This window comes from Melitaea cinxia, chromosome 22, assembly GCF_905220565.1.
Source record: "Melitaea cinxia chromosome 22, ilMelCinx1.1, whole genome shotgun sequence".
Lineage (NCBI taxonomy): Eukaryota > Metazoa > Arthropoda > Insecta > Lepidoptera > Nymphalidae > Melitaea > Melitaea cinxia.
In genome coordinates, this window is record NC_059415.1 from 10,700,326 (window position 1) to 10,726,950 (window position 26,625).

The following is a 26,625-nucleotide window of genomic DNA, read 5'->3' on the forward strand; positions in this document are numbered from 1 at the left end:
TTCTTTTTTTCATACATATAGAAAAGTTATTTAAAAGTTGTATATATAAGTATGAAATACTTTGATTCAAAGTATTAAGCGACGGAGGACAGGAACGGACTTCAGTATACCTAGCTATTATACAAAAAAAAAATCATAGAAAACGTTGAGTTATTTTTTCTATTTAATCTGAAAGCTAAAGTAAAAAAAAAAAGAAAAAAACAAATTCAAAAAAAAAAATTGCTATGTTTACCTTTGTATAGTCGTCACAAAGTAATAAGCCCGTTTTGACATTTGTCATTGGGACGTAAATAGTGAAGTGACCATACGACTCTGTATTCGATACTCACGATAAATGGATTCTGGTTTGTATGAGTATTTGATCAATTTGATTATGTAATGTAAAGTGCATTTGATCATTGATTAAAATTTTGATCAGAAAAATAATACAATGGTACAAAAGGTCAATTTCTCTTAATTTTATATTCTTATAATGTTTACACGAATTTTATTCATTATAATGAAACATTTTTTTCGGATTTTATCGCGGTTTATTAGCCAAATCAAAATTTATATACTGCTATGAGCGCCAAGCTCTTTTTTTTAACCGACTTCCAAAAAAGGAGGAGGTTCTCAATTCGACGGTATTTTTTATGTATGTGACATCAGAACTTTTGACCGGGTGGACAGATTTCGACAAATTTTTTTTTAATCGAAAGGTGGTGTGTGTCATATGGTCCAATTTGAATTTATTTGAGATGTAATAACTACTTTTCGAGTTATATCTAATAATGCGTTTTTACTTGACGCTTTTTTCGTCGACCTACGTTGTATTATACCACATAACTTTTTACTGGATGTACCGATTTTGATAATTCTTTTTTTGTTGGAAAGGAGATATCCCTAGTTTGGAACCATGATAAGGAAACCAGGATTTGATGATGGGATCCCAGAGAAATCGAGACAACTCGAAAATCCGCATAACTTTTTACTGGGTGTACCGATTTTGATAATTTTTAATTTAATCGAAAGCTGATGTTTGTCATGTGATCACATTTAAATTTTATCGAGATCTGATAACTACTTTTGGAGTAATCTTTGATAACGCGTATTTACTTGACTATTTTTTCATCTACCTACGTTGTATTACTTGTCGATATAATTGAAGTCGGTTTTTTTTTAGTTTGCCTGCAAACACAATTATTTTCAGTAAAGATCACTACACAATATTTAATTACGATTAAAATCGAATGAATGAAGCTGGTGAAAGTCAGTAATTAATTAGTTGCAGCACTAGTGTTTTAAAAAAAGACTTAGAACGTAACTGTTTTTGACGTTTCGTAATAATTAGAAATCGCATGCTACTATAAAGAAAGCGCAAAAGAATACTTCCAATATATTCTATCATATCATTTAACGCGCCAAAAAAATTACGTTATTTTTAAAAACACCATATTAATAATTCTTTTATTGTTTCTTACAGTTTCGTACCAAGTTACGTTCTAGGATATTTGTCAAATGACAAAACGTGCCTCTTATTTTGTGACGAGTATAACCCATGTTATTAATACGTTCAATGATAAGAAATTTATACACATTTTTATTGTGCCTAATATCAATTAGTTACATTCGGGTATTTGGAAGACTTGCTCAAAAAAAACAACAAAAAAAAAATGAAAGTTAGTAAACTGACTGAAGTTTACTCTTTAAGAATAACTATCGTGATAATTAAAACTTTAAAAATTAAATGAATCAAAAAAATTCAATAATTAAAAAAATACAATTAAAAAGTTGAATGATTAAAAAACAAACTTGAAACTCAAAACATAATATGACACTTGCTACTCGTATCGGTTCAGTAAATGCTGGTATACTGTTATACCTATATTTTGCTACAGCTACAAGTTCTTTATTTTATTTTTAAGTTTCGAAAACTTACAGCTCCACTTCCACTTCAGCCTACCACAGTCCGCTGCTAGACATTTGTCTCCACAAGTTCGCGGAAAAAATGGCGCGAACTCGTGTTTTGCCCATAGTCACCACGCTCGGAAGGCGGGTTGGTGACCGCAGGGCTGGTTTTGTCGCACCGAAGACGCAACTGCCCGTCTTCGGACTGTGTATTTCAAAGTCAGCAATTGGATGGTTATCCCGCCACCGGTCGGCTTTATAAGTTCCAAGGTGGTAGTGAAACTGTGTTATCCCTTAGTCGCCTCTTACGACACCCACGGGAAGATAGGGGGTGGCTATATTCTTTAATGCCGTAGCCACAAAGCAAGTCCTGTTACACTCATGTTAAAGATATCATTACCGACCCTCCGGCACGCTGTATTGAACAAACGACAAGCTCTGATCACATATGAATTCTGCCTATAGATATGGGTGGTAGGAGTGTAAAGAAAATCATGTTTTCATAACAGATCATTAATACGCGCTGTCCAATTTTGTTCACCAGCTCGGCCAAATCCGTCGAACTACTTGCAATCTATCTATACTAATAAATGTAGAGCCGGTTTTTTTGTTCGGTTATAGTGCAAAACTACTGAACCCATCGGAATAATACTTATACCATAAGATGCAACGTGTTTCGGAGGTTTTAGTATATGATATGTTGGTTATTTCTTATCGTGTAAAAAAAATGGACGGATAGAGGTCGCTAGTTTTAAATAAAAAGGAAATATCCGCTATTATTCTTCGCTGTTGCAAAGGGAGTTGAACTTTCGGCATTGGCTGAAATAATCCGGCAAATATGTTCTGGAACGATATTTTATAAACCTTAAGAACTTATTTTGAATGTTTTCTAAACTTGATATATAGATATCAAAATGGGGGTTCCCCACCTGAGAAGCATATTCGAGGTGACCTCGGACAAAAGCTCAATACAAAATTTTGATAGTTTTAATGTTTTTAAAATCTTTCGATATCCTAATAATGAATCCTAGTGCCTTATTCTAGTCTTACTAATTACGTTTGAAATGTTTGCATCAAATAAAAGCTTTAAGCGTTAACTCCAGTTATTGTGATACCCGACAATGTGTATTGGCCGATTACTGGGTTGGACTTGCGTGTAGGAGTACAAACAAAACATTTTGAGATGTTCAGGTCCAATTTGTTCTTTGTGCAGTAAATTCGCAACTGATCCAGATCGCCCTGCAGATCACACTACTAGCCGCATATGAACATATTTTAACTAAGTATTTTCATATCGTCTGTATACAACAATTTTGTAGCGCCACACGATGTCACCCCCCATATTTTATACCATAGGCCTTATTATATCGTTTCTTATAAAGTAAATTCGGAAAAATGTCATGTTGTTCGGATGGTAGCTGTTAAACGCTGGCAATGTTCAATAATTTGGACAGCTTTGTGTATCTTAATTGTATGTTTTATGCAATTCAGTTTCGTATTTATCACAAAGAATACGTAGTTAGTAGAGATGGATTAAGTTTTAGCAATAAATTCCTAGTTTTACTGTTTTTAATTATTCCTAGTTTTAGTCAGTCAACAGTATTTCACATCATAATCAAATATAAAAAGCGGTTGACTTTTATTTTTATTTTTTATCATATCTGTATCATTTATATTAGGGTTTTGGAGATATTTTTAATTTTTTTTTTTTATGATTTTCTGGCAAATAATACTCGACATAAATACTTTGAATACTTTGAAAATTTATTTTTAATGTTTTACTTGGTTAATGTAAAAAAAAAATATGACGTTTAATCTTATAATTAATTAAGATTCTTTTAACGCTTCGAAAACGTCATTATAAAAATAATTTTACAAAATATTCGAATAGAAAAAAAAATCTGAAAGTATTATCCGCATATGCCTTTATATTGATATAGAATTAAATATTTATTTATTTTTATAATATGGTATACAGTATGTCAAATTTAAAGTTTTAACCAACATATTCTATCGGTTTTTTCGATGTGCAAATATTAGTAAAAAAAGAATGTTGTATTAATTAGCCTTTTCCTGCGAAGATTCAAAAAAGATCCGCTAGGAGCTTAGTAGAGTTGGATTGAGTAGTTCCACGCATTACTCTTTATCCGCTAAACATTTACCACCATCAATTCCAATGATTTTTTTCTATTATTATTAGAATCATTTGCATTCTTCAATTCTTAAATATACAAAAGAAAAAAAAACAAACAAATATTATTGAAATTAATAAAATGTTCAACAACACAGTGACATACAAGAAAATCTATGAACCAAGTAACCTTTCAATTAGGTCACTTATTACCTGACACAGGTAAGCCATTACATCGTCGGTTAAATGGAAAAATGACATTTCTCAAATTTTCTAAAAGTAAGGTTATTACTGGAAAGAGTCTGTTAGCAATATTATTTTTATATGTATAAAAGGCCCTTTATAAAATTACCCGTCAAGCTCACTAGATGACACCGGTGTCATTTCGGTACTCTGCGGTCGTCTTCATATTGATTGTGAATTGTGAATTGTAGAAAAACGTCACTCTGCCATTTTTTATTTTAATTTAATCAAAATAACAACGATATCTTAATATTTATGTAAATACTTTTAAAGCTATATAAAACACTTACATGTAAATATAAAAATTATAAGGAAAAATTAATTTTAATAAAAGTAAAAACTTTAAATGCGTTATTGCAAAATTTGCTATTTTTATGATTAATGTCACTTTTCTATTTAACCGACGACATGCAAGCCTCATAAGAAGGCTTAAAGTCGCTCAGCGGGCGATGGAGAGGGCAATGCTCGGTATTTCCCTACGTGACAAAGTCAGAAATGAGGAGATCCGTAGGATCAAGGTAACCGACATTGCTCGTAGGATTGCACGGCTGAAGTGGCAATGGGTAGGACACATAGCTCGACCGATGGCCGATGGGGCGGAAAGGTTCTCGAGTGGCGACCGCGTACCGGGTTCCACAGCGTTGGCAGACCCACGAGGTGGACCGATGATTTGGTCAGGGTCGCGGGAAGCTGCTGGATGCGTGCTGCGCAGAACCGGTCGTCGTGGAAAGCTTTAGTGGAGGCTTATGCCCAGCAGTGGGCGTCCGTGAGCTGATGATGATGATGCAAGCCATCGTTTTAAATCCCGAACAAGATGATCTTGTTTTGCGAATGTTAATTTCGCTCCAGGAACATCATCTTCCGTTAATTCCATTATAATTCAATATATTTGACGTTGTTTTCAATAGAGAATTCAAAACATTTGTACCCCACCGGTGCTGCCTCTATCAGATCTTTTAAAAATCTTCTCAGGAAAAAGGCAATATAAAAAATAAATAAATAATTGAAATTCGATTACTGACATTTTTATATAATAGTAAGCGTATAAAACTGTAAGGAAAACGAATGTCAATCGTGTTTTGGAGGTGTGAGGGTCACGTCGGGGTCACCAGTTTGGGGGGAAGCGAGGAATAGGGTGTAAAGTTCCTTATTCACCATCGCAAAGGGAGGATCCTCCTACCAGACAAATGTTGAGTCTACCAGCCCCACGGTTGTTATCGAGTTCTTGTATATGTTCAATCGCTCTGATAACTTTACTATCGCGATGTAGGTTACGTCAGTTTTAAGTTCGTATATAGATGTCGCTACAGTATCAATAGCAAAAAATAACGTAAAATTAATAATGATATCACAGATTTTTTGTATAAATGTACTCTTTAGAACCTAAAGCTGGTCTGTTAAATATTGCTAATACCAAAAATATCGCAGCTTTGATCTCATAATTCTAGAGAATTTATGAGTTTGTGACCAGAAGTATTGGCACGGATATTGAGCGCTCATCTGAGTGAGGATGCCTTTGCGATCGCGCAGGGGTCGCATAACAGAAAATAGTATTTTCATTTGATAATTTCGATCGTATTATCTACGTATGAACATGACGTAAATTAGCAGCAGCAGCAGCAGTAATGCAGTCTATAAATAATTAATCATCTATCTCTGTTGTGCACGTAAGATCGGTCGCGAGACAGAGAGAGAGAATATGCCGTAGTGTACACCACTACACGCACAAACGCGACAACCCTATGGAAAAAAATCTCATAAAACATGGACAAATGCAGACTAAATTCTCATAAAGGGTTATGGGAGTCTATGAGATCTGATAGATTCCTATTACAATCGGTATGAGAATTTGGTCTGCATTTGTCCATGTTTTATGAGATTGCTTCCATAGGGATGTGAATGTAGGGTGCGTGCCCGCTTTAATTAATGTACCTGTATTATAATTACGTTACCGTGGCTTTATTGTTTGAATTATGTAATTGTTTTTTCTTACTTACCTTCCTCACAAGTCTTTCAAAATAAGTTCGGACCGATACCAGTAGTTTCTTATACAAACTTATTATAAAATAAAATCCTATCGTCCCGTCGGGGGTTCGATTCCCGCTTACTAAAAACATTTGTATTGGCCATATAGATGTTTGTCCTGGTTTGGGCCTTTTCTCGTGTGTTTCCGGACCCGACACAGGAGAAAATAATAAAAGGACATTTATATGTAAATATTAAAAAGTTTTTATTATTATTAAATAAGTTGTTTTACTGTAGTCTCAGTAATATTTTAGAATTTTAAAGAATTAGATTAGTGAAAACATACGTTTATTAGGTTTTAATTGAATTTAATAATTTGTTTTAAAACTATAGTACAAATTAATACACGAACTTGTTATAGAAGTATTTTTGGATATCTTTAAGAATCGTTCCCAATCAAATAAACGATTACATACGTTATATATAAAGATATAGCGTCAAATGCTGTTGTTACAATTTCCAACAACTAATATTTCAAAGAGCGAGTAATTGTAAATTTTTGTCTTAAATAACTTGTGTATAATGAAAATTTCTTAACTTAGAGTGTTAAGTTTATTTCTTTGTTTCAATCACTTGTTACTGAAAATTATTGGTAATATGAAAATGTGATATTGATTGAAAATCTCAAACCCACAATGGTAATTGCTTACTAGCGTTAGTGTATCATTTACAGGGTTAGTACTTATATTCTAAAAACAATATTGGTTGTTTAGACATCTCTGTATTAAATAATAAGAACTGTGCTAATCAGAACAGAATTGTAACTCATTAGAATTATTATGGACGGAGATTAAGGTAAGTGAAAAAAAAAAATAGTTCAGAATATCTTGTGAATACGATATAAACTACAATATGAACGCAATTGTTGTAAAATGAGTGAAGTAGGTATTGAATTAAAAAATAAAAAATAAATAAAAAAAAAAAACAATATTATCTATGGAAAAACTTTTTAATGTGAAAAGTTTAATTTAAATTGATCCAAAGGCTCCAAGCGCTATATTTATAAATGCATTTAAATGGATACTTTAAAAATAATTATATTATATAATTATAATAATTAAAATACCTTTTCCCTATCCATATTCTCGATAGTTAGAAGATACGTTGACAACTCGTGATAATTATGTACGCACGTAAGAAGTTATACTTCATTGACTAGCTAAGGGTGTCGCTTTTTTTTCGTGACGGTGTGCGCGAGCATCATCAAAATTAAAGAAGTATAACTTCAAAAATGTCAGTAAAGTACACCAGAGTATTGAGAAGCATACCAATTTCAATTATGATCGGATTATGTAAAACGATAAGTGTTTATTTTACATGAATGTAATTAAGATATATTTGTAATTTTCGTGTCGTATATATTTTTATATTCTTTTGTATGCGATTAAATAAAAAGTTATTGTGTATTGTGTAAAATGATTTATTGAAATAAACATTATGCATTGACAAATGCGTTTTTATTTATACATTAAAATTATTTTAAATTAAGCAATAGATTTTATTATAGTAAAAAATGTTCTAAAAATTGCTACTCACTACTCAGTAACAACTCACTAAAATTGGTTCCAAATACATCAAATGCATCGAAAACTTAAAAAATATTTTTTTTACATTAGTTGTTTTCAAGAGTTAATCTGTATTTAAATGATATCGTTAGTAAAATTTAAAAGATTGTATGTGTCTTATGATATAAAGTTAATTTTAACTGATATCAACTACAAAAATGTGAAATAAGAAACGCGTCAGTACTTTCTGACCAGCAAAAGTAACATTTCATTTATTTCAAAATATAAAAGAAAAATTATCTAGTGAGTGGTAAGCGTATCTTTTACTTGAATTATTTTGTCATTTGTTTTTTTATAAGACTGTCGGCAAACCGGCGTACGGCTTATCTGATGGTAAGCGATTACCGTAGCTTATAGACGTTTGCAACACCAGAGGCATCGCAAGCGCGTTGCCGACCCAATCCCCAATCGCCCAGGAGCTCTGGTCACCTTACTCACCAACAGGAACACAATACTGCTTGAAAACAGTATTATTTAGCTGTGATCTTCGTAAGGTCGAGGCGGTAGTAACCCCAGTCGGGCTGCTCCATATTTAGAGCAGGATATGTCCTGCTGTGTGCGTGGTGGATTAAGCTCTGATCCTTCTCCTACGTGGGAAAAGAGGCCTATGCCCAGTAGTGGGATATTACAGGCTGAAGCGATGTCCTGCTGTGCCTTACCTAATTTGCTAAATAATTTTGTTATACTATACATATTTCTGTAACACTATACATTGTTTAGTAAATAGAATCGTATGACTAATTCATATTGTTAAATTAGGGATGTAATGGATATGATTTCGAATACGGATAGAGTTCTAAGGATTTATCAAAATAAGAGTAGGAAATAATATAAAGAGAAGAAAAAGGACACGTGCGTCTGTTTTTCGTTGGCTGGACGAATAGAAAAAACCTACGTTATATAACGAGTTTTTTAAAACTCCGCCCCTATCCAAAATTAACCGAACCTTTTATATTGGTTAAGCGCCATCTATAAATTAGGTCACACGTTAAGAACACTGTACTACTTTATAAATTTTCATACTTGTTTAATTGCTGTAGATTTTGTTGGAAAATAATTTTAATGGAAATAAAAATAATGTCAAAACAAATGTTTTAATTTAATAATCTCTAGGTGTAAAATTGCAAACAAGGTGTCACATTAGGTAGGGGGCTCTCATGTGTAATTTTTTGTTACGTTATTTTTCTTGTGTTATTTTTTTGACCACCTTTTATTGACCATAAAAGGCCTACTTCTATCTTTCCATCTGCACCCCCCTTCCCTTCCACTGCTCATCGAACTTAACATCACAGTCTAAGTCTCTCAACGCCGACTTGATATCAAAGCCGAATTGATCCGCGAACTTATCATACGCTCGCTGTAGTACCGCTTCGATTCCCAGCTCGCGAAGCTTTGCATTGTGGTCGCGGTACCGAGCCACCATGTTGCGTACAGCCCAGCAACCGTTTTTCTGAAATATACCATTGTTTAATATTATTGCGACCACATAAAACACAAATGAATTATTATCAGCCATAGAAAAAAGAGAGTATTGAAAAGATTGTTAAGTTTAATATTACTAATCCTTTATGACAATTATTTTTGTTTATTGAAGTAAAGAAGCTTACAAATTGATTTTATACAGGATCGAAAAAAGTGTATGAGGCGAGTGTGGATGGTAGGGTTGGAAGGGGTAGACCTAGGCGGACGTTCCATGGCCAAATAAGGGACGTCTTGAAGAAAGGCCAGGTCAAGAGTACACTAAACCGAAGAGCATGTATGAAGGGAATAATGAAAGTGGACGAAGCGAAAGAAGTATGTAAGGATCTTAGCAAGTGGAAAGAAGTGGTCTCTGCCTACCCCTACGGGAAAGAGGCGTGATTATATGTATGTATGTAGGATTTATACAATCAAGACACGTTAAATTATACCACATATACTAGGGTTTTAAGATAAATACAACATATTAATCAGAAGTTGAATAGAAAATGCAGAATATCGTCAAACAGTTGTAAGTTGCTTAAGTGTGGCATTGTAGGAAATATCTTGGTCAAAATTTGGACCAGCCCGAGTTGGGAAGTACCGTAATCTTACAGAAGATAACAGACAGTATTTGTCACCAGAAATATCGCAAGTGCACTGTCGACCCTATTCCCGATCCCCCCAAGAGGTCTGAATAAGGTGATTATGCACCATGGGTACACAACACTGATTGAGAGCAGTATTACTAAGCTGCGTTCTTCCATAAGGTCGAAGTACTTCCCCAGTTGGAATGCTCCAGATTTTGAGCAGAAAATTCCTCAACACCTCAACAAAACCACACCTTCTATTCCTCTCACCTGTACATCAGCGACATTCTCGTGTATGTTGAGACACTCAACCACCACATCAGCGACGCCATGTTCTAAAAAGGCTCGTCCGTGCGATGCCTCACGGAGGCAAAGAGCTGATACACATTTCAGCATAGACGCTGTTGTTGTAGGGTTACTCTGAAATTTTTGACCAATAAACAGTCAAAATATATGAAATCGGATGCAGTGTCTTATATGAAGAGTTATTTAAAGTGCTTTATGTTAATTGGCGGTCACCAACCCGCCTGTCCAGTGTGGTGAATGTGGGCAAAACACATGAGTTCATGTCATTTTTGGCGCGAACTTGTGGAGGCCTATGTCCAGCAGTGGACTGTGATAGACTGGAATGATGATGATGATGATGTTAATTGAATTATAAGGGAAGTGATTTGACGTGATTTGTTACCCACCAATGGTGAAAGAAGTTATTTTATACTGTTGCACATTAGTCAAAAGGATTGTTGGAATAAAGTGTATGTTATTGAAGACTAAGAACTAAAGTGTCAGCAGAAATGAACCAAAATTCATCTATTAACACATCTTCATAAGCGCATGGTAGTGTAAAATTGTTTAGTGTAAAATTGTTGAGCAATAAAGTAAATACATATGTCAGAATTGTTTTTATGAAAGAAGTTTTCTCTTAACGTTTATATATATTTGATTTACTCCATATATTCTAATATAATCAAAGTTATGGCTACAGGAAATTGAGTTTAGAAAAAACGTCAAAATAATTTTCAAAAAAAGACAATTTTTTCTAAAATAAAATACATTTTTTTTTTGAGTAAATATTTTACTTACAGAATGTCTCCTAAGTAGCGACACGACGATGGGAACCAGACCTGTCTTAACCAATTCCCTTTTGACATCATCGTTGCCTGCTAACGCTGTTATTCTGAGGAGTGTAAACTTTTGTTATAAATCTATGTTAATAAGGATAATCTAAATAAAATTAAAAAAGAAATGGGCAATTGAAAATTCATCATTTTAGATCACATTAAATGAATTCTGATGGAATTTTAGTAAAAAAGATAAATTATTGTGCCATTTTTTTTTTTTAATAATAAAAGTTAACTTTAATCTCAAAGTATAACCCTTTATTTGATTTTCCTTTGGTAGTAAACCCAAACGACTGTTACTAAGGCGATACACCATGGATACACGTAACATATTTAATCAATAACCAAATCACAAATCTTGAGACACAGACTACAGAACGACACGGAAAAAAAACCAAGGATGTCTTCAGAAATAAACGAAGATTACCTTTCGTTTGGAGACAAAAATTTCGGTTTGACAACAGTTGAGAACTGGGACAGACACAACAAGCAAGTACTAAAAGGAGAGATAATTGGTATAACAAATAGCAATACTTCTATCACAAAAAACTGCATCGTTAAAGTGAATCAAACTTCGTGCAACAATTTTAGCGATAGTACCGACCAATTAAATCATAGAGTCAGACATATAAACTATTGGAAAGCCGAACTCGAAAGAGCTATACAAGACATCGACGCAGAGATCAACATTTTGGAAACTCTGAGGCAACAGTTGAAAAACGCTATGGATGTTTTGCTTATTCCAGAATACATTACAGACGAGTGTTTACAAATCAGACACAACAGAATGCAAACCGACATGGTTTACGATGAACCTCAACACGAGCTATTTAACGAATCCGTTCTTATAGAAAACGTAAAACGATTACAATCCGATTTACTCAGAGAAATAGAGAATCAAATGAAAATGAACGTTGCTGCGAAAAATGTACTAGAAAGAGATTGGAGCAATAAATATTTGGCATTCAAGTACGAAAGTCATAACGCCGATTTAGAAACGAAATCAGTTAACGTCAAAGACTCTGCTGGTGCGACCAGACTTTCCGAGGGACAATCTAACGTTCAAACTTGGGAAGAACACAGCGTCACCGCGTTAGACCAATTCAAGACCACGATAGACCGATCGAAGGAACTAAGGCAGAAAGTCGATGCCGTTTTGATAAATTCGGCGAGAGATCTAAGATCACAAGATATTGCAGTCAATAAAGCTTTGAGTGCCAGAATAGCTAGCACGGAACAAGTCAAGAAGGAACTGGAGAATCAGCTACAATTGACACTTGCGAAAATCGTGGAAACGGAAAATATATTGCAGACATTAAATGAGGAAATGTTCAAGGTATCGCAGAGGATACAAGTCGCTCAAACAAGACTGAACGTAAAGAACCTTAGACCGAACGTAGAAAACTGCAGGGAAGGCTCGTTGATAGGACTCATCGAGGAGATCAGAGACTTGAACGATAGTATGAGCCTATTGCAAAAGAGATCATTGGAGACAGAGAAGCTACGAGGGGAATTGATACACGAACGATCCAAGATAGAAAACGAGATTACAGTTAAGATGAAATCGTTACACATCGACAACGAAAGGTGTCTATTTTTGAGATCGCATTTTCAATCCGCTGAGAAATTATGCGGATATTAAAAGAATTTTGATACAAAATAGCATCAAGTTTTACATGAACATAGTAATATTAAATGTATAGAAGAACTGTTATGTTCTGTGTCATCATTTTTGAAGTAAAACTTCCCTAGGCTCATGAGGGGTAAATTTTTTTGGAATCAAACGCATCACGGCTTCATGAGTCAAGAATTTTTAAACGTCCATACCACGTTTAATTCACCGGTTTTCGTTCGATCACCGAAGTTAAGCAACGTCGAGCGCGGTCAGTACTTGGATGGGGACCCTCTGGGAACACCGCGTGTCGCTGTCTTTTTGTTTTTTTCAATTCATTTCTTTTAATTAGTTTTTTTAATTAGTTTTTTTGAATTAGTTTTTTTTTTCAATTAGTTTGACAAAGAAGTTTCACTTCTGACATGTGTACTTTGTACGCACGCAATTTTTTTGTTTAATTATATGTAGATTAGATCCACTAATAAAACGTACACAATTGTGATCTTGTTTGTTTGGACTGTTACCTTAACTTAGTCAATTTAAATAGGCAAACAGAGTAATTACGCGCCACTATTTATAACGATGACAGAAATATCATAATTATTTTATATTAATTTCACAACAGCTTTATTGTAACATATCAGTAAGTGTGTAATATTTCATGATTTAGCCACATAATAACGCTCATAACGCTAAGATATCATTGTGCTTTTAGAGTCACACACGCACACTTTCACACACGCACACGTACACGTAAACCCACACGCACACGCACATCCTCACGCACACCCACACGCACACGCACACGCACACGCACACGCACACGCTCACGCACACGCACACGCACACACACGCGCACAGGTCGAGGTGCTCACAGGCGCGCGGCGTGGTGCGCGACGTGCGCGTCGTCGTAGTGCGCGGCCAGGAGCGGCCCGAGCGCGGCGCGCACCCGCGCACACAGCTCGTGGCGCACCAGCAGGGCCGCTGTTGTCTGCAGCAGGGCGCACACTATCGTCGGACTGTTGCTCTCTGGAGGCAAATTTAATGCATATACCTAATTTTTTTTTTAAGTACACATGCTACCAAATTTATAGTATAATACAAAACTGGGTCTAACCCCCCACTTAAGAACGATTTATTAAAAATGTTAAAGTTACTTAAAATATATATAATGTACGGATCTTAAATAATCTAAACAAATTAAATAAGGTTTAGTCTTAACCGCAATATCATCTTTTTCCCAATCCATCAATTTATAATCTCTTCATTTGCATTGACAGCACTGCTTTACGGCCAGTATAACATTCAAATCAAAGAAAAGTTTTTTCTATTTCTTTACATATATATATGACTTTCATTTTACTATATCATATATAGTCTGAATATAAGCAATTTAATGCTTGTATTATAAGTAACAGTTGAGTGATATACTTAGCTAATTTTTTTCTATAAATAATTAGAAATAATGCATAAATAAATAAATACATATGTCATATATGTATACATATGTCACACCTAGAATCGAGGTGGAAATCGAACCCATTATGGAACGATGTACCCGCTAGATCTAAACGATCAGTCGGAGACGCGGGTTCGAACCCATTATCTCCAGAGCAGAAAGCAGAATCACTACAAACTGAGCCAAGAGGCTATTTATATTACAAATGCAAGTTTACTTATGTCAATTTATAAAATTAATATAAAATAATGAAAATATAAAAACGTTTATCTATAAAAATAACTCACCGTCTAATAATTCACTCAAAGTATCCAACAGATTAATGCCCAAGTCTCTTGCATGTTCGTGAGCTTTCCCGAACTCTACTCTTATGTCATCATCAAGCGTAAGCCTTCTTATTACCTGTAGAGTCTCACTTAACAACTAAAAGGTAAAAAATAAAGATTAATCACATATATGATATTAGCTACACTTACATCGTAGAAGAATCTTTTTTTTTTTTGTATTAAATATACTCGGGACACAATTGAACAAGTGACAGACTAGTTATAGTTTTTAATTATACCTACACTGCTTGGAAGCTACATTACTAAAATATCGCTTTTCTATCCATTGTAATACCTAAAGGTCGTCTGGAAGAATTCACTCTTTTAGCAATGAGTTTGCCTTTGTACATCTTTCTTTAATTGTACTACTTTTGTTTGAATCTTTTAATGGTGTACAATAAAGAATATTATTATTATTATTAAATTATCTAAAATTCAGCAAAACATGACACTAGGATAAAGTGCCTATAACATTTATACTAATATTATAAAGAGGAAAGATTTAAATGTTTGTTTGTTTGCATTTAATAGGCTCTGAAACTATTGAACCGATAAAAAAAAATTCTTTCACTGTTGAGAAGCTACATTATCCGCGGTGCGGGCATGGGCTATGTTATATTTTCAAAAAAATTAGGGATTTCTTATGGAAATTTTTGTACCCGTGCGAAGCCGAGGAGGGCTAGTTGATGAATACACTAATCGACTCCATAACTTATAGCGCCATCTATGATCAAGTTAGTGAATTACATAAGTGCAAATAGTTTTAACAGTCTTGTTTTGTCTCACAAGTATTTTATTTACAAATGATGTCAAACCTTACCTTTTATAATATATAAAAAAAATTTTGATTAGAATATCATTTATTACAAAAGTTTTACAAGACCATAAATACTCTTGCTGTTTGTATTGAATAATTTTATATTGTTTTAAATGTGTTATAATTAAAAAAAAAAATAATTCGTTCACTAACTAATTTATTGGTAAGTAAAAAATTAATTAAAAATATATAAAGAAGATATTTGACATTATCCTCATAAAAAAATACTTATATAAACCGGATGCAAAAGCATAAATCCAATTTTTAAATTTAATGAATTGTCATTCTACACTTACTTTTTTATTTTCTTTGTTCTTGAGTAATTCTTTCAAATTATTTGTTATATCTTTTGTCAGTCCCTGCCTATTCATTTCATGCTTGAGACAACACACACTTATCCACTGCAATGTTGATACGAGTACATTTTCATTTTCTTCACTGTCCAATATGCTAAAATAAATTCAATTTGTAAAAATTTTGAATTGACAATTAACTGAAAAAAAAAATTTTCTTCAGCGATAAGATTGCATTTGTACGATTTTTCATTTTTTTTTCTGTATATGTTTGTATATTGTGAATAACGATGAATATATAAATAAATAACTGCTTAATTGCACATAATTTTCACTTACATGTTACACTTTTATACTATAAAATAAGAACTCATAGATTAATGGAAAAAATGCAGACTCGTTAAAAGAAATTCACTAAAATATCTAAATTTGCTTACAATTTGCATTTATAGTAATAGTAGATTGACTAAATACATACTTTTTAATTATATCCATGGCTTTATCATCTAGTAAGTCAGGCTGCATTTCCATTAAGGCCGTCAAACTTTTCAAGATTGTTGTAACAAGAAGTTCATTTCGTGAATTCTGTTCCCGTTTATACAATTTTAATTTGGATTCTAATAAATCGATTAAAATCCCGTAAGCCCCTTCCTTGCCTGCTCTTACTCTGTGGGCTATATCTTTTTTGCATTCCGCCTAAAAATTAATTATTTATCTATTCAAATAAATAATACTTAAGTAATTTAATTTTCTTGCTTTTCCATACATACACATAAAAAAAGTCTAACCAAATAAAAAAGTACAAAAAGTGTAGGCAAACAATGAATTAATGAAAACAATTTTTTTCTTTTACATTACTTTCACATGTGTTACAGTATTGTTAAAAAAAGGTGTCTCATTATTTATGTTAAAATATACTATAACAAAACTAATTTCAGTATGTTGCCAGATCTTTTTTTTTTGTACTTTAAAAATATTTTTTCTTGTAGTCCATTAGATTATAATAAAATAAACCTGACCATTGGCGCAACGGTCACAGCACTAGTTTGTGGCTGTCGCACTGGTGGTTGCGGGTTCCATGTCACCACGGTCTGGGTGTTTGTGCAGTCCTTATGGGTCTCCCTACTGTGCCTCGGAGAGCACGTTAAGCCGTTGGTCCCGGTTGTTTCATGTCCATCTGATAGCGATTGTTACTTAGAGTAGGGAATATATCCACCAACCCGCATTGGAGCAGCGTGGTAGATTAAACTCTGATCCTTCTCCTACATAGTGAAAGAGGCCCAGCAGTGGGATATTACAGGCTGAAGCATAAATAAACCTACCATTAATATGTCCAATTCTTTTAAAAGTTCATTATCGTCATATTCACTTTTGCTACTTATTTCTTTCAGCTTTTCAACTGCAACACTGATGAGATGATTCTCTCCAGAACTTAAAGCAAGGTCTTTTATTATGTTTGAAAGGTCCACACCCTGAAAAAGAAATAATTATTTATTTAATACTTCATTGTAAATACAAAATTATGTTATAGAAAGTAACAATATTCTAACTTAAGAGCATGACTGGTTTGTGGGGACAAGTGTCACAATAGTATGTCGTTTGATGAGAAGACTTTGCAATCTTTTCTAACTCCTGTTAGAATGTTATGCAGCTTTCCATTTAGGCGGATGTTCTCTGTTGTTTTGTGATTTTATGGAGTATATATGAATCTATTGAACAAATTTCCAGAGCCCAAGAAAACAGTTCACATCACCATTTCAAGGATTTTCTTTGGAAACAATAAGTTGAGGCAATGTGACAATACTTTTCACCTTTCATGATAAAACTAAGGTATTTCCTTTGTGGTAAGCCACAGCAATTTCTTGGAGAATTTTGTGGTTTTTATTTTATTTGATTTTTCAAATGCTTCCTATTTGTTAATATTATTCTTGTAGAGAGGCATTTCAATTTGAATAATTTTTCAGCCAATTTAAAGCTGGTGTAATATTGATAGATGAACATATGGTGTCCTTGAGTGACCTAGAGGTATCAAAAGGTTGGACCTTATCAATTTCTCCAAGTAAGACTTCCACAATAAGGAAGAATATTACAGGTTTGCCATTGTGTAAACTCTAATACCCCATTTTGTTGTTTTTTTTTTTTTGAGTTTTAGGTAATAAACTAAATCAGATCTTTAAGTTTGATAGTGGACCTGGTATAAAATACTTCAAAAGTTTAAAATGTCTATAGTCAAGATTGCAGTTTAGTCGTTGTAAACATGTTCTTGCACTTGCAACTCTCTCAATCTCTCTCTCACAACTCTGGAATCGTTTTTAGATGAAGCATCCAAAAAACTGACTAAATCTATCCATGGTAAAATTGTTTGAATAAAAAAGAATGCAAATAACATCATTATGTAAACAGTACCTAGTCTTATAAATTCAACAGCAGTTATGACTATATAATGCACTTATCTGTTTTATGTATTAGTGGAAAGAGTTAATTTACTAGAATTAGTAATGACATTTTTTGTAAATACCTACTTTAATACAAAAAAAAATTTTTTTTTTTAGTTTTTAGTAAGATTTGATTACTACTAAAATTGAAAACAATTTTTTTTGGAAATTCATGTCTAATATAGCTGTAATGAGCTGTTGAAAAACTTTTTTGTATTAATTACTTATATTGAATATTTTAATGACTACACTAAGGTAAGAGGTACACTTATTTTTTTCTTAATTTCTTAGGTGAATCTAGTTTTTTTTTTATACACATAATTTATACCCATACTAGCTGACCCCCTGACATTGTTTTGCGATATATGTTATTAACCGCCTTAATCCCCCCCCCCCTCCCTATTACTTAGGGGGATGAAAAATAGATGTTGGCCGATTCTCATAGATACCGGATAAGCACAAAAAATTTCATCAAAATCGGTCAAGCCGTTTCGGAGGAGTATGGCAACGAAAACTGTGACACGAGAATTTTATATTTTAGATAAACAACTACAAAACCAATTAATATATCCAGCATACCAAGTTATACGCTTAAATATTTCCTAGTTTTATTACCTGAGCTTCAAATTGAGCCACTGCCTCCTTGATCGCTTCTTCTGGAGTCATATCAAATTCTTCAATATTTTCTTTAACAACCTCATCGTAAGTATCTTGTGTTATTACACGAACCATTTCGACACTATTCTAATTTTTTATGTAGCCTACTACTCATATAAACACTTTTTTACTAAGATTAGAATAAAACTAAAATCAGCTGGTCAGAAGTTTTAATGACAAAATTGTTGGAGTCAAGTTTGTGTGTTTTTAAAACAAGAATTTGACAGATATGACAAATTCACAGCTAGATTCACAGTGAACAATTGGATTCTCGGAATCGAAAAATCGTGTTATTTATTTTAATTAAAATTAGTTAAAAATTAGGTGGTAAAAAGTAAGTAAAAGTTGAAAATATGTAATAGTTTACTGTCGAAAGCTAAATAATATTCTAAATAGTTACATACTTGGTTAACTAATTCTTTACGTTCTAAAGTGCATTTTGTATTTTATTTAGTAACGAGTATTCAATCAACAAATATTCAACTATATATTTTAGCAGATATTAAGGTACGTTCGGAATACATAAGTTAAATTATTTTGAATTGTCATTAAAAGTAATGATTCTAAATATTCTTCTTAGAAAAATACAGTCGACAACTGAATTAAAGCCACCTAATTATTTGCACGTTAGACGTAAATTAATTTAATCAAATCATTTTTAATTTTCTTTTATTACTATCTGCACAAAAATTGTAAGTTACAAACCATGACAATTATAGATGACGCATACTTCTAAAAGAAGCGAAAAGAATAATATTAAATTTTGTTTTTTTCTACGCGTAATTAGGATTACCCACAATATTTAATAGGATTATTAGTTCTTGGTGCATGAAAATAAAGAAAAATGAGTTTTCTCGGAAAATTATTCGGTGGGAAAAAGGAAGAAAAGGGTCCGACGACTCATGAAGCTATACAAAAATTACGCGAAACCGAGGAATTGCTGATCAAAAAACAGGAATTTTTAGAGAGAAAGATCGAGTTAGAAATACAGACAGCTAGAAAAAATGGTACCAAGAATAAAAGAGGTGAGTTAATACCAACGTTTTAAACGAAAGCTATACATTGTTGTGTGTTACACATAAATGCATATGTTGCTGACATCTTGACCTTGTTATAAGAGCAATTTTGTTATAGATTATTTTTATAATTTAGATCCTTAATAACTAGATAAATCATAACCTTATTTTATTTGGAAATGTTATCTTTACTCTCATATCAGTAAATGTTCAATGGAATAACATTTTCATCGTCTCATGAGTCACTGTCAAACAATAAAAACAAATATATTTCAAACTAATAATATTTAGTACATGTGATTTCACATATATTTAAGCAATATGCATTTGAAATAAAAACAAAGGTCATCCTCGATTATATTTTGTATAAGTAACCAAATAAAGTTAGAATATTCAATTAACTAGAATGTGTATTATTAAACAAAGAAAAACTACTAATTAACTTTTAATAGTAGCTTTTATATTCTAATGGGATAATTGTTTTTATTGTAATTGTTATATGTCAAATGCAGATATGTTATAAATATAATGTTAATTTTTGTTATTAACTTGTATTTTCTTGTAATTTTACAAGCTTTATGGTTTGACTTGTGTAATTTCTTTTCCTTTGGGTGATTTGGTATTAAATGTAGCCAAACTTCAAATTCTGCAGCATTCAGATGTTCTATTCTAATTAACACATTGGATGCCATGACGGACACCATATGTCCTACAGCATACTTTCGCCTGGGGCCACACCAATAAATCGAGAATTGTCAAAAAATTGTTAAGGTGTTTTTCTGCAAATATTGTCAGTGAAAACCTCAAAAATAATGAGCGACTGACGGAAACAGTGTTTACCCATTATTTTCCAAGATCTCAAGTGGCAGACACCAGCTATAACATTTTTGGAAACAACTTGTTAAAAAGCCTATAAATTCAAAGTATTTTCGATTTTTTTTTGTGCTACGTGGCCTTATTGCACTGTGAGGCCGCGCGGGTCACTTGCCTTAGTAAAAACAGTCAAAACACTGTCCGTTGGCTCCCTAGAGGCTTCTGAAGTGATCAAGGGCATGCGGACACATGGTGTCTGACGCGGTCTCTTGGACCCAATATAATGGCAGTCACATGGTGTCCGTCGCGGCCCACTGATCTAAACATGGTTTTTGGTCTGGCATTCAACGTGTTAAACTAAATATATATAAAGTCTATTCAACGAGAAGAGATACCAAACGTAAACAAACCCCATCATTTTTTTGTAGGGACGATGGAACAAACAAAATATTGTCTACCTCTTTCTATCTTGTTTCCTGTCCTGAAGCACCCGGGGTAATTTTTATATTTCGATAATTATTATTTAAGAAGTATCAAATCTTATATAAATAATTTTATTTAATTAAGTAATTATCAAAATATAAATATATTTTACAATTAAAAATTCGTGTAAGTAAAAACAAGGTTACAAAACTCTACCTAGTTGAATGACCTCGCATTTGGTTTGTTTACGTTTGGTATCTCGGCTCGTTGAACGCACTATACTTGTAATAAATATATAAATAAATAAATATCAAATATATAAATATCAATATTAATTTAAAAAAAAATAATAAATGAAACAAAGTGAAGTAGCAAAAATATCAATCAATAAAATAAATATTTACACCTTAACATTCTTAATACACCACGCTGTTCCAATGCGGGTTGACAGATATAATCCCTACTAAAGCACGGACGCGGAGCACGAAGGATTTCGTACAATGACCTTTTTGCTTACTGCCAGTGGTTCTCAAATTTTTTATATAAAGTACGAAGCTTTAAAAAATCGGTAGAGTTTAGAATTTGGGATGTCTTAGAACTCGTTTTTTTGCACACTACACTAAATACTACTACGCTGTCTCTCCGTGGATCGGTCTAGTCAAAGAATAAAATATTTTTTGTTTAATCATAGAAAAAAACTTATATATTACTATGTGTACAATTTGGTGGCTATACTTTGTATATGCAAAAAAAATCTTAGATCTGTTGCTGTGTGAAAAAGACACCAATAAACACACATTCGCATTTAATATAAGTATTTTATATATATAAGTATAAATACTTATATATATAAAATACTTATTATATTAAAATATAATTTAATATAACTTTTGAGTTAAATTAAAAATAAAAAAGGATGAAACTTGTGACTTAAATTTGGTAAAAAAAAATAAAAGTAAAAAGGTTGACATTGACAATCTGTGAATACGGCTGTCACTACACCTGTGTGAGCGCAACGGCAATATGTTTATACACGAGCGACAAAGACAAAAGATGTCATGTGGTCAATGTACGAAATTCTTCGTGCTCCGCGTCCGTACTATATGAGTAACGATCGTTATCAGATGTACATGATATAAGAACCGGGACCGCCGCCTAACTTGCTCTCCAAGGCAAGGTGGGGAGACCTACAAGGACTAACAACCAGGCTGGAAATAAATATTTGTATAAACACAAATATCCACTCCGAGCGGGAATCGAACCCGCGACGATCAGTGTTTAGGCGCCGCCGACACAATACACCTACACCATTACACCAGACCGATCGTCAAGCATTCTAATTTACTGAGATTTAATTTGCTCAAGAGGCTTGCATAAGTTTTCTTACTTTGACTTAGTAATCAAAATTTACTTTCATAGTCTGTTTGTTTATCTTTACCTATCATGTTTCTATTTTACAGCGGCTATCGCGGCTCTCAAGCGTAAGAAGCGGTATGAAAAGCAGTTGAACCAGATTGATGGTACGTTAACACAAATAGAAGCCCAGAGAGAGGCACTGGAGGGCGCCAACACCAATGCTCAAGTGCTCAACACTATGAAGGAGGCGGCTAATGCTATGAAGTTGGCTCACAAGGACATGTTAGTATTTCCTATATTATCTTATTTTACCTATTCCATAGGCTTGGTTGCTATATTAAAAAAAAAACCGTGGTTTTTAACCGACTTCCAAAAAAGGAGGAGGTTCTCAATTCGACTGTATTTTTTTTTTTTTTTTTTATGTATGTTACATCAGAACTTTTGACTGGGTGGACCGATTTCGACAATTTTTATTTAATCGAAAGGTGGTGTGTGTCAATTGGTCCCATTTAAATTTATTTGAGATCTAACAACTACTTTTCGAGTTATATCTAATAATGCGTTTTTACTTGACGCTTTTTTTGTCGACCTACGTTGTATTATACCGCATAACTTTCTACTGGATGTACCGATTTTGATAATTCTTTTTTTGTTGGAAAGGGGATATCCCTAGTTTGGTACCGTGATAAGGAAACCAGGATCTGATGATGGGATCCCAGAGGAATCGAGGGAAACCCTCAAAAATCTGTAATAACTTTTTACTGGGTGTACCGATTTTGATAATTTTTAATTTAATCGAAAGCTGGTGTTTATCATGTGGTCACATATAAATTTTATCGAGATCTGATAACTACTTTTTGAGTAATCTTTGATAACGCGTAGTTGCTTGACTATTTTTTCGTCGATCTACGTTGTATTACTTGTCGATGTAATTGAAGTCGGTTTTTTTTTTCGTTTGCGAGCAAACACAATTATTTTACCTGGTTACCAATTTCGAACATATCGTGTTCTTGAGCAAAACAATCGTTTTCTTTTAAATAAAGAAACCGGAATAAAGTTGCATAGGAATTTTTATAATTCTAATTTTAGGTCAACAATTTGGCACCTTCAAATCAACGGCTTTTAAAACATAGTTAAGCATTTCCACATTATATTGTTAAAAAAATTAGCTAGCCTAGCTGTCTATTAGTTTCTCCTATTTTCCTATTGTTCAGCATTTAAAAAAAATTGAAGATTTCACAATATTCACTATATATTGTCTGATATTTACGTGCTTCCCAATAATAAAAAAGTGTAGAAAGTTTAGTGATGAAATATTTTTTTATATAAATAATTATATATTTGTCCCATAGATATAAAATATATTAATAAAAATTCCAGAGACGTAGATAAGGTGCACGACATAATGGATGATATTGCAGAGCAACACGACATATCTCGAGAGATCACAGACGCTATCAGCAACAACGTGGCCTTCCCCAACGATGTAGATGAAGACGAGCTTGAAAAGGAACTTGAGGAGTTAGAACAGGTCAGTTGAGGAAGGGTTATCTTAGAGACCAGGCTAATAAGTCTCTTATTTAGTGTTATGGCTTGTGGTGACTAAGATCTGGTGAGTTTTATTGGGAGAAGGAACTGAAGGAGGTAGAACAGGTCAGTCGGGGAAGGAAGACTTAGATCAGCCGAATACTTCTCAGTGAGTAAGGCTGTCAGAGCTCCTGGGGAGGTTTGGGGGTAGGTTAGGTCAGCAAATGCTCTTACAATCTTCCTAATGTCTTACAATAGATTTAATATTGTTTTATGTGTATGGAAAATGTATATCTATATTTTTGACTTTGTACATTGTGTAGTGTTTCAAAAAATATATATGTTTAAATAATTTAATTATTAAAACATTTTGTGAAAAACCAGACAGCTCTACTTGGTTTCACAAACTTAGATTCAGATGTAACAATTTCATTTTTAAGTGTCTTCAAAAAGAGAAGAAGGTTGTCAATTTGACTGTATTTTTTGTGTACTACTTCATAACTTTAATTGAATTCACCGATTTTGATAATATTTTTTTTAATCGAAGCTGGTGCTAGTTGTGTGGTCCAGATCTGACGAGTAGTTATTGAGTTATTATTTATAATGCGTATTTAATTGATTATTTTTTTGACTACCTATGCCACATTACTGCTGTGTGGTTACGCCAGTAAAGAATATAACAACCCTATCTCTTCCCGTGGGTGTCGTAAGAGGCGACTAAGGGATAACACATTTGCACTACCACCTTCTGACTATCCAACTGCTGGCTTTGAAATACACAGTCCGAAGACGGACAGCAGCGTCTTCGGTGCGACAAAGCCAGCCCTGCGGTCACCAACGCGCCTGCCAATGTGGTGACTATGGGCAACACACATGAGTTCGTGCCATTTTTGCGTGAACTTGTGGAGACCTATGTACAGCAGTGGACTGCGATAATCTGGAGTGGAGTGGAAGTGAATGTTACATTATTTGTCTATGTAAATTGAAGTCAATTTTTTTTATGTATGAAAACAAACAAAATTTTTAAATGACAAAGTTAAAATACTGTACTACATGCTTTTTGTTTTTCATTTTCAGGAGGAACTAGACAAGGAAATGATCGGTATCAACGTTCCACACAGCCTGCCTGACGTACCCGCCACTGAGCCAGTGGGTGCAAAAGCTAAACCGTCTAAAGATCACGGTATGTGTTCAATTCTATTCTATGTTAAGTGAGATTAAGTTGTGATTCTGCTTCCTGCTCCAGAGTTTGTGGGTTCGATTCCTGCTCTAAGTAGTTTCCGATGCCGCGGGAATGTCGGGATAAAAAGTATTCTGTGTTATTCTAGATCTTCAGCTACCTACGTACCGAGATTCATTAAAATGGGTCCAAATGTCTGTGTAGAGTAACAAACAAACATAAATACATCCATCTGTCCTCACAAATTGACATATATAATAGGATAGCATACAAAGTAGGATTGTTTATATGTATTTATCAAAGTAAAAATGTATCTTTATCAGCCAGCTTTTAACTAGCATATATATAACTAGGGATTACAATCTGGTGTTGTTTTTCGGTCGGATCTGGGCAAATTTTCGTCAATCCAGCCAGATCCGGACCAGATTGATCAAATTGTAATAACCTTACTTTTCTTTTTCATTCCAACATAAGCAGACCGTTAATGAAACGGAAAAACAGTACACGATATATGAAAGTATTTCTTATACTAATTAATAAAAGACAAATTTAAAAGGTAAACAGACGACTGTTTGTTTATGTTATAGATATTAATTTATATATGTTTTTAACTTTTCAGAGGACCCAGAGCTGGAACTTCTCAAATCTTGGGCAACATAAGCTTCAAATATGTATATATAAGCTTATCCGTGATATAACCTTATTCAATCGAAATATATCTGTGCAACATAACGATACCGTTGTCTTCTTTTATATTTTAATTTTTTTTTTGAAATAAAAAGTAAGTATTCATATAATTTGTCTGTTTTCTGTCACGTTATTCAAATAAATCATTGATAAGCAAGAAAAGAAAAAAACAAATCTTGGCAGAGGTTTTATAAAGTTGTTAGATACTGCGAATTTTTGGGAATTTTATCGTGTAAATTTTCTTAAAAATCAAAATTCGATAGATTTTTTTTGTAACTATAGTAAATTTCCAAAAAATATTTCAGCGAAATATGCGCAAACTTATTTATCAAGTATCAATGTAATAAATTAGAGATCTGTTATTAAATGAAATTAAATTTTGCCGCGTTCCGTACAAACTTTTTTTTTTGATCGGTTTAATTAGGGACCTGTTTCGCCGTTAATGGATAACGCTATTTGACGGATCACGGTATCGAACAGATAAACGCATTTGATATATTGTTTTTTTTTTTAATAAAATTCCAGTACAAGTTGTTTTTTATTAATTGATGAGAAACAGGTCCTAATACTACCTCCTGCTGTTAAAATCTATTCGTAACTTATTTGCAGTATAAACTTTGTCTCGAGAAGGTAGGGCCTTAAGAGTTGTTTCAGAAAAAAAAAAAAAAAATATTTTCGAATTTAAATATTAATTTTATTTAAGCTGTGTTGCTATACATCATACAGATTTAAAAATGAAACTTGATTGTAACAGTTCACATATTCGTATGAATTAAAAATCTGGCTAGCTAATTAACATTGCTTATTCATAGCATGCCTTAATTATGTCGTATATTGTGAAAATCGTTAAAAATTAATCGTTATTTAAAAAAACTGACGATTTTTTTGAAGATTTTCATAACATACATATGTATAAATATTGATAGTCTGAAAAGAACCATACGTTGTACATGATATTAAATCTTTAAAAAAAAAAAGATGAAATTTCATTAACAATGTTGACA

General features: G+C 33.1%; 2 protein-coding genes and 1 pseudogene across 2 annotated transcripts; 2 read left to right on the plus strand and 1 right to left on the minus strand.

Moving 5' to 3' along the window:
• Positions 1-8,931: 8,931 nt before the first annotated feature.
• LOC123664517 (armadillo repeat-containing protein 6 homolog) lies at positions 8,932-18,870 on the minus strand. Its single transcript, XM_045599054.1, has 9 exons — positions 18,578-18,870; positions 16,850-16,999; positions 16,006-16,223; positions 15,531-15,684; positions 14,379-14,514; positions 13,508-13,661; positions 10,983-11,076; positions 10,170-10,319; positions 8,932-9,301 (listed from the first exon to the last, which is right to left on the minus strand). The coding sequence occupies exons 1-9, from the start codon at positions 18,692-18,694 to the stop codon at positions 9,086-9,088; spliced, it is 1,389 nt and encodes a 462-aa protein (XP_045455010.1). The 5' UTR covers positions 18,695-18,870; the 3' UTR covers positions 8,932-9,085.
• LOC123664853 lies at positions 12,834-12,951 on the plus strand (annotated as a pseudogene).
• A 223-nt stretch (positions 18,871-19,093) lies between the features above and the next one.
• On the plus strand, positions 19,094-25,731 carry LOC123664723 (charged multivesicular body protein 4b). The gene is made up of 5 exons (XM_045599221.1): positions 19,094-19,644; positions 22,332-22,509; positions 23,608-23,758; positions 24,832-24,937; positions 25,554-25,731. The coding sequence occupies exons 1-5, from the start codon at positions 19,464-19,466 to the stop codon at positions 25,592-25,594; spliced, it is 657 nt and encodes a 218-aa protein (XP_045455177.1). The 5' UTR covers positions 19,094-19,463; the 3' UTR covers positions 25,595-25,731.
• Positions 25,732-26,625: the final 894 nt, after the last annotated feature.

Excerpts from the sequence above, each read along its gene's own strand:
- LOC123664517 (XM_045599054.1), bottom strand. The coding sequence starts at position 18,694 with ATGGTTCGTGTAATAACACAAGATACTTACGATGAGGTTGTTAAAGAA. Across the intron at positions 17,000-18,577 it reads TGGCTCAATTTGAAGCTCAG|GGTGTGGACCTTTCAAACAT; the intron begins GTAATAAAACTA and ends TTTCTTTTTCAG. Across the intron at positions 14,515-15,530 it reads AGAACAAAGAAAATAAAAAA|TTGTTAAGTGAGACTCTACA; the intron begins GTAAGTGTAGAA and ends TTTACCTTTTAG.
- LOC123664723 (XM_045599221.1), top strand. The coding sequence starts at position 19,464 with ATGAGTTTTCTCGGAAAATTATTCGGTGGGAAAAAGGAAGAAAAGGGT. Across the intron at positions 22,510-23,607 it reads AAGTTGGCTCACAAGGACAT|AGACGTAGATAAGGTGCACG; the intron begins GTTAGTATTTCC and ends TAAAAATTCCAG. Across the intron at positions 23,759-24,831 it reads AACTTGAGGAGTTAGAACAG|GAGGAACTAGACAAGGAAAT; the intron begins GTCAGTTGAGGA and ends TTTCATTTTCAG.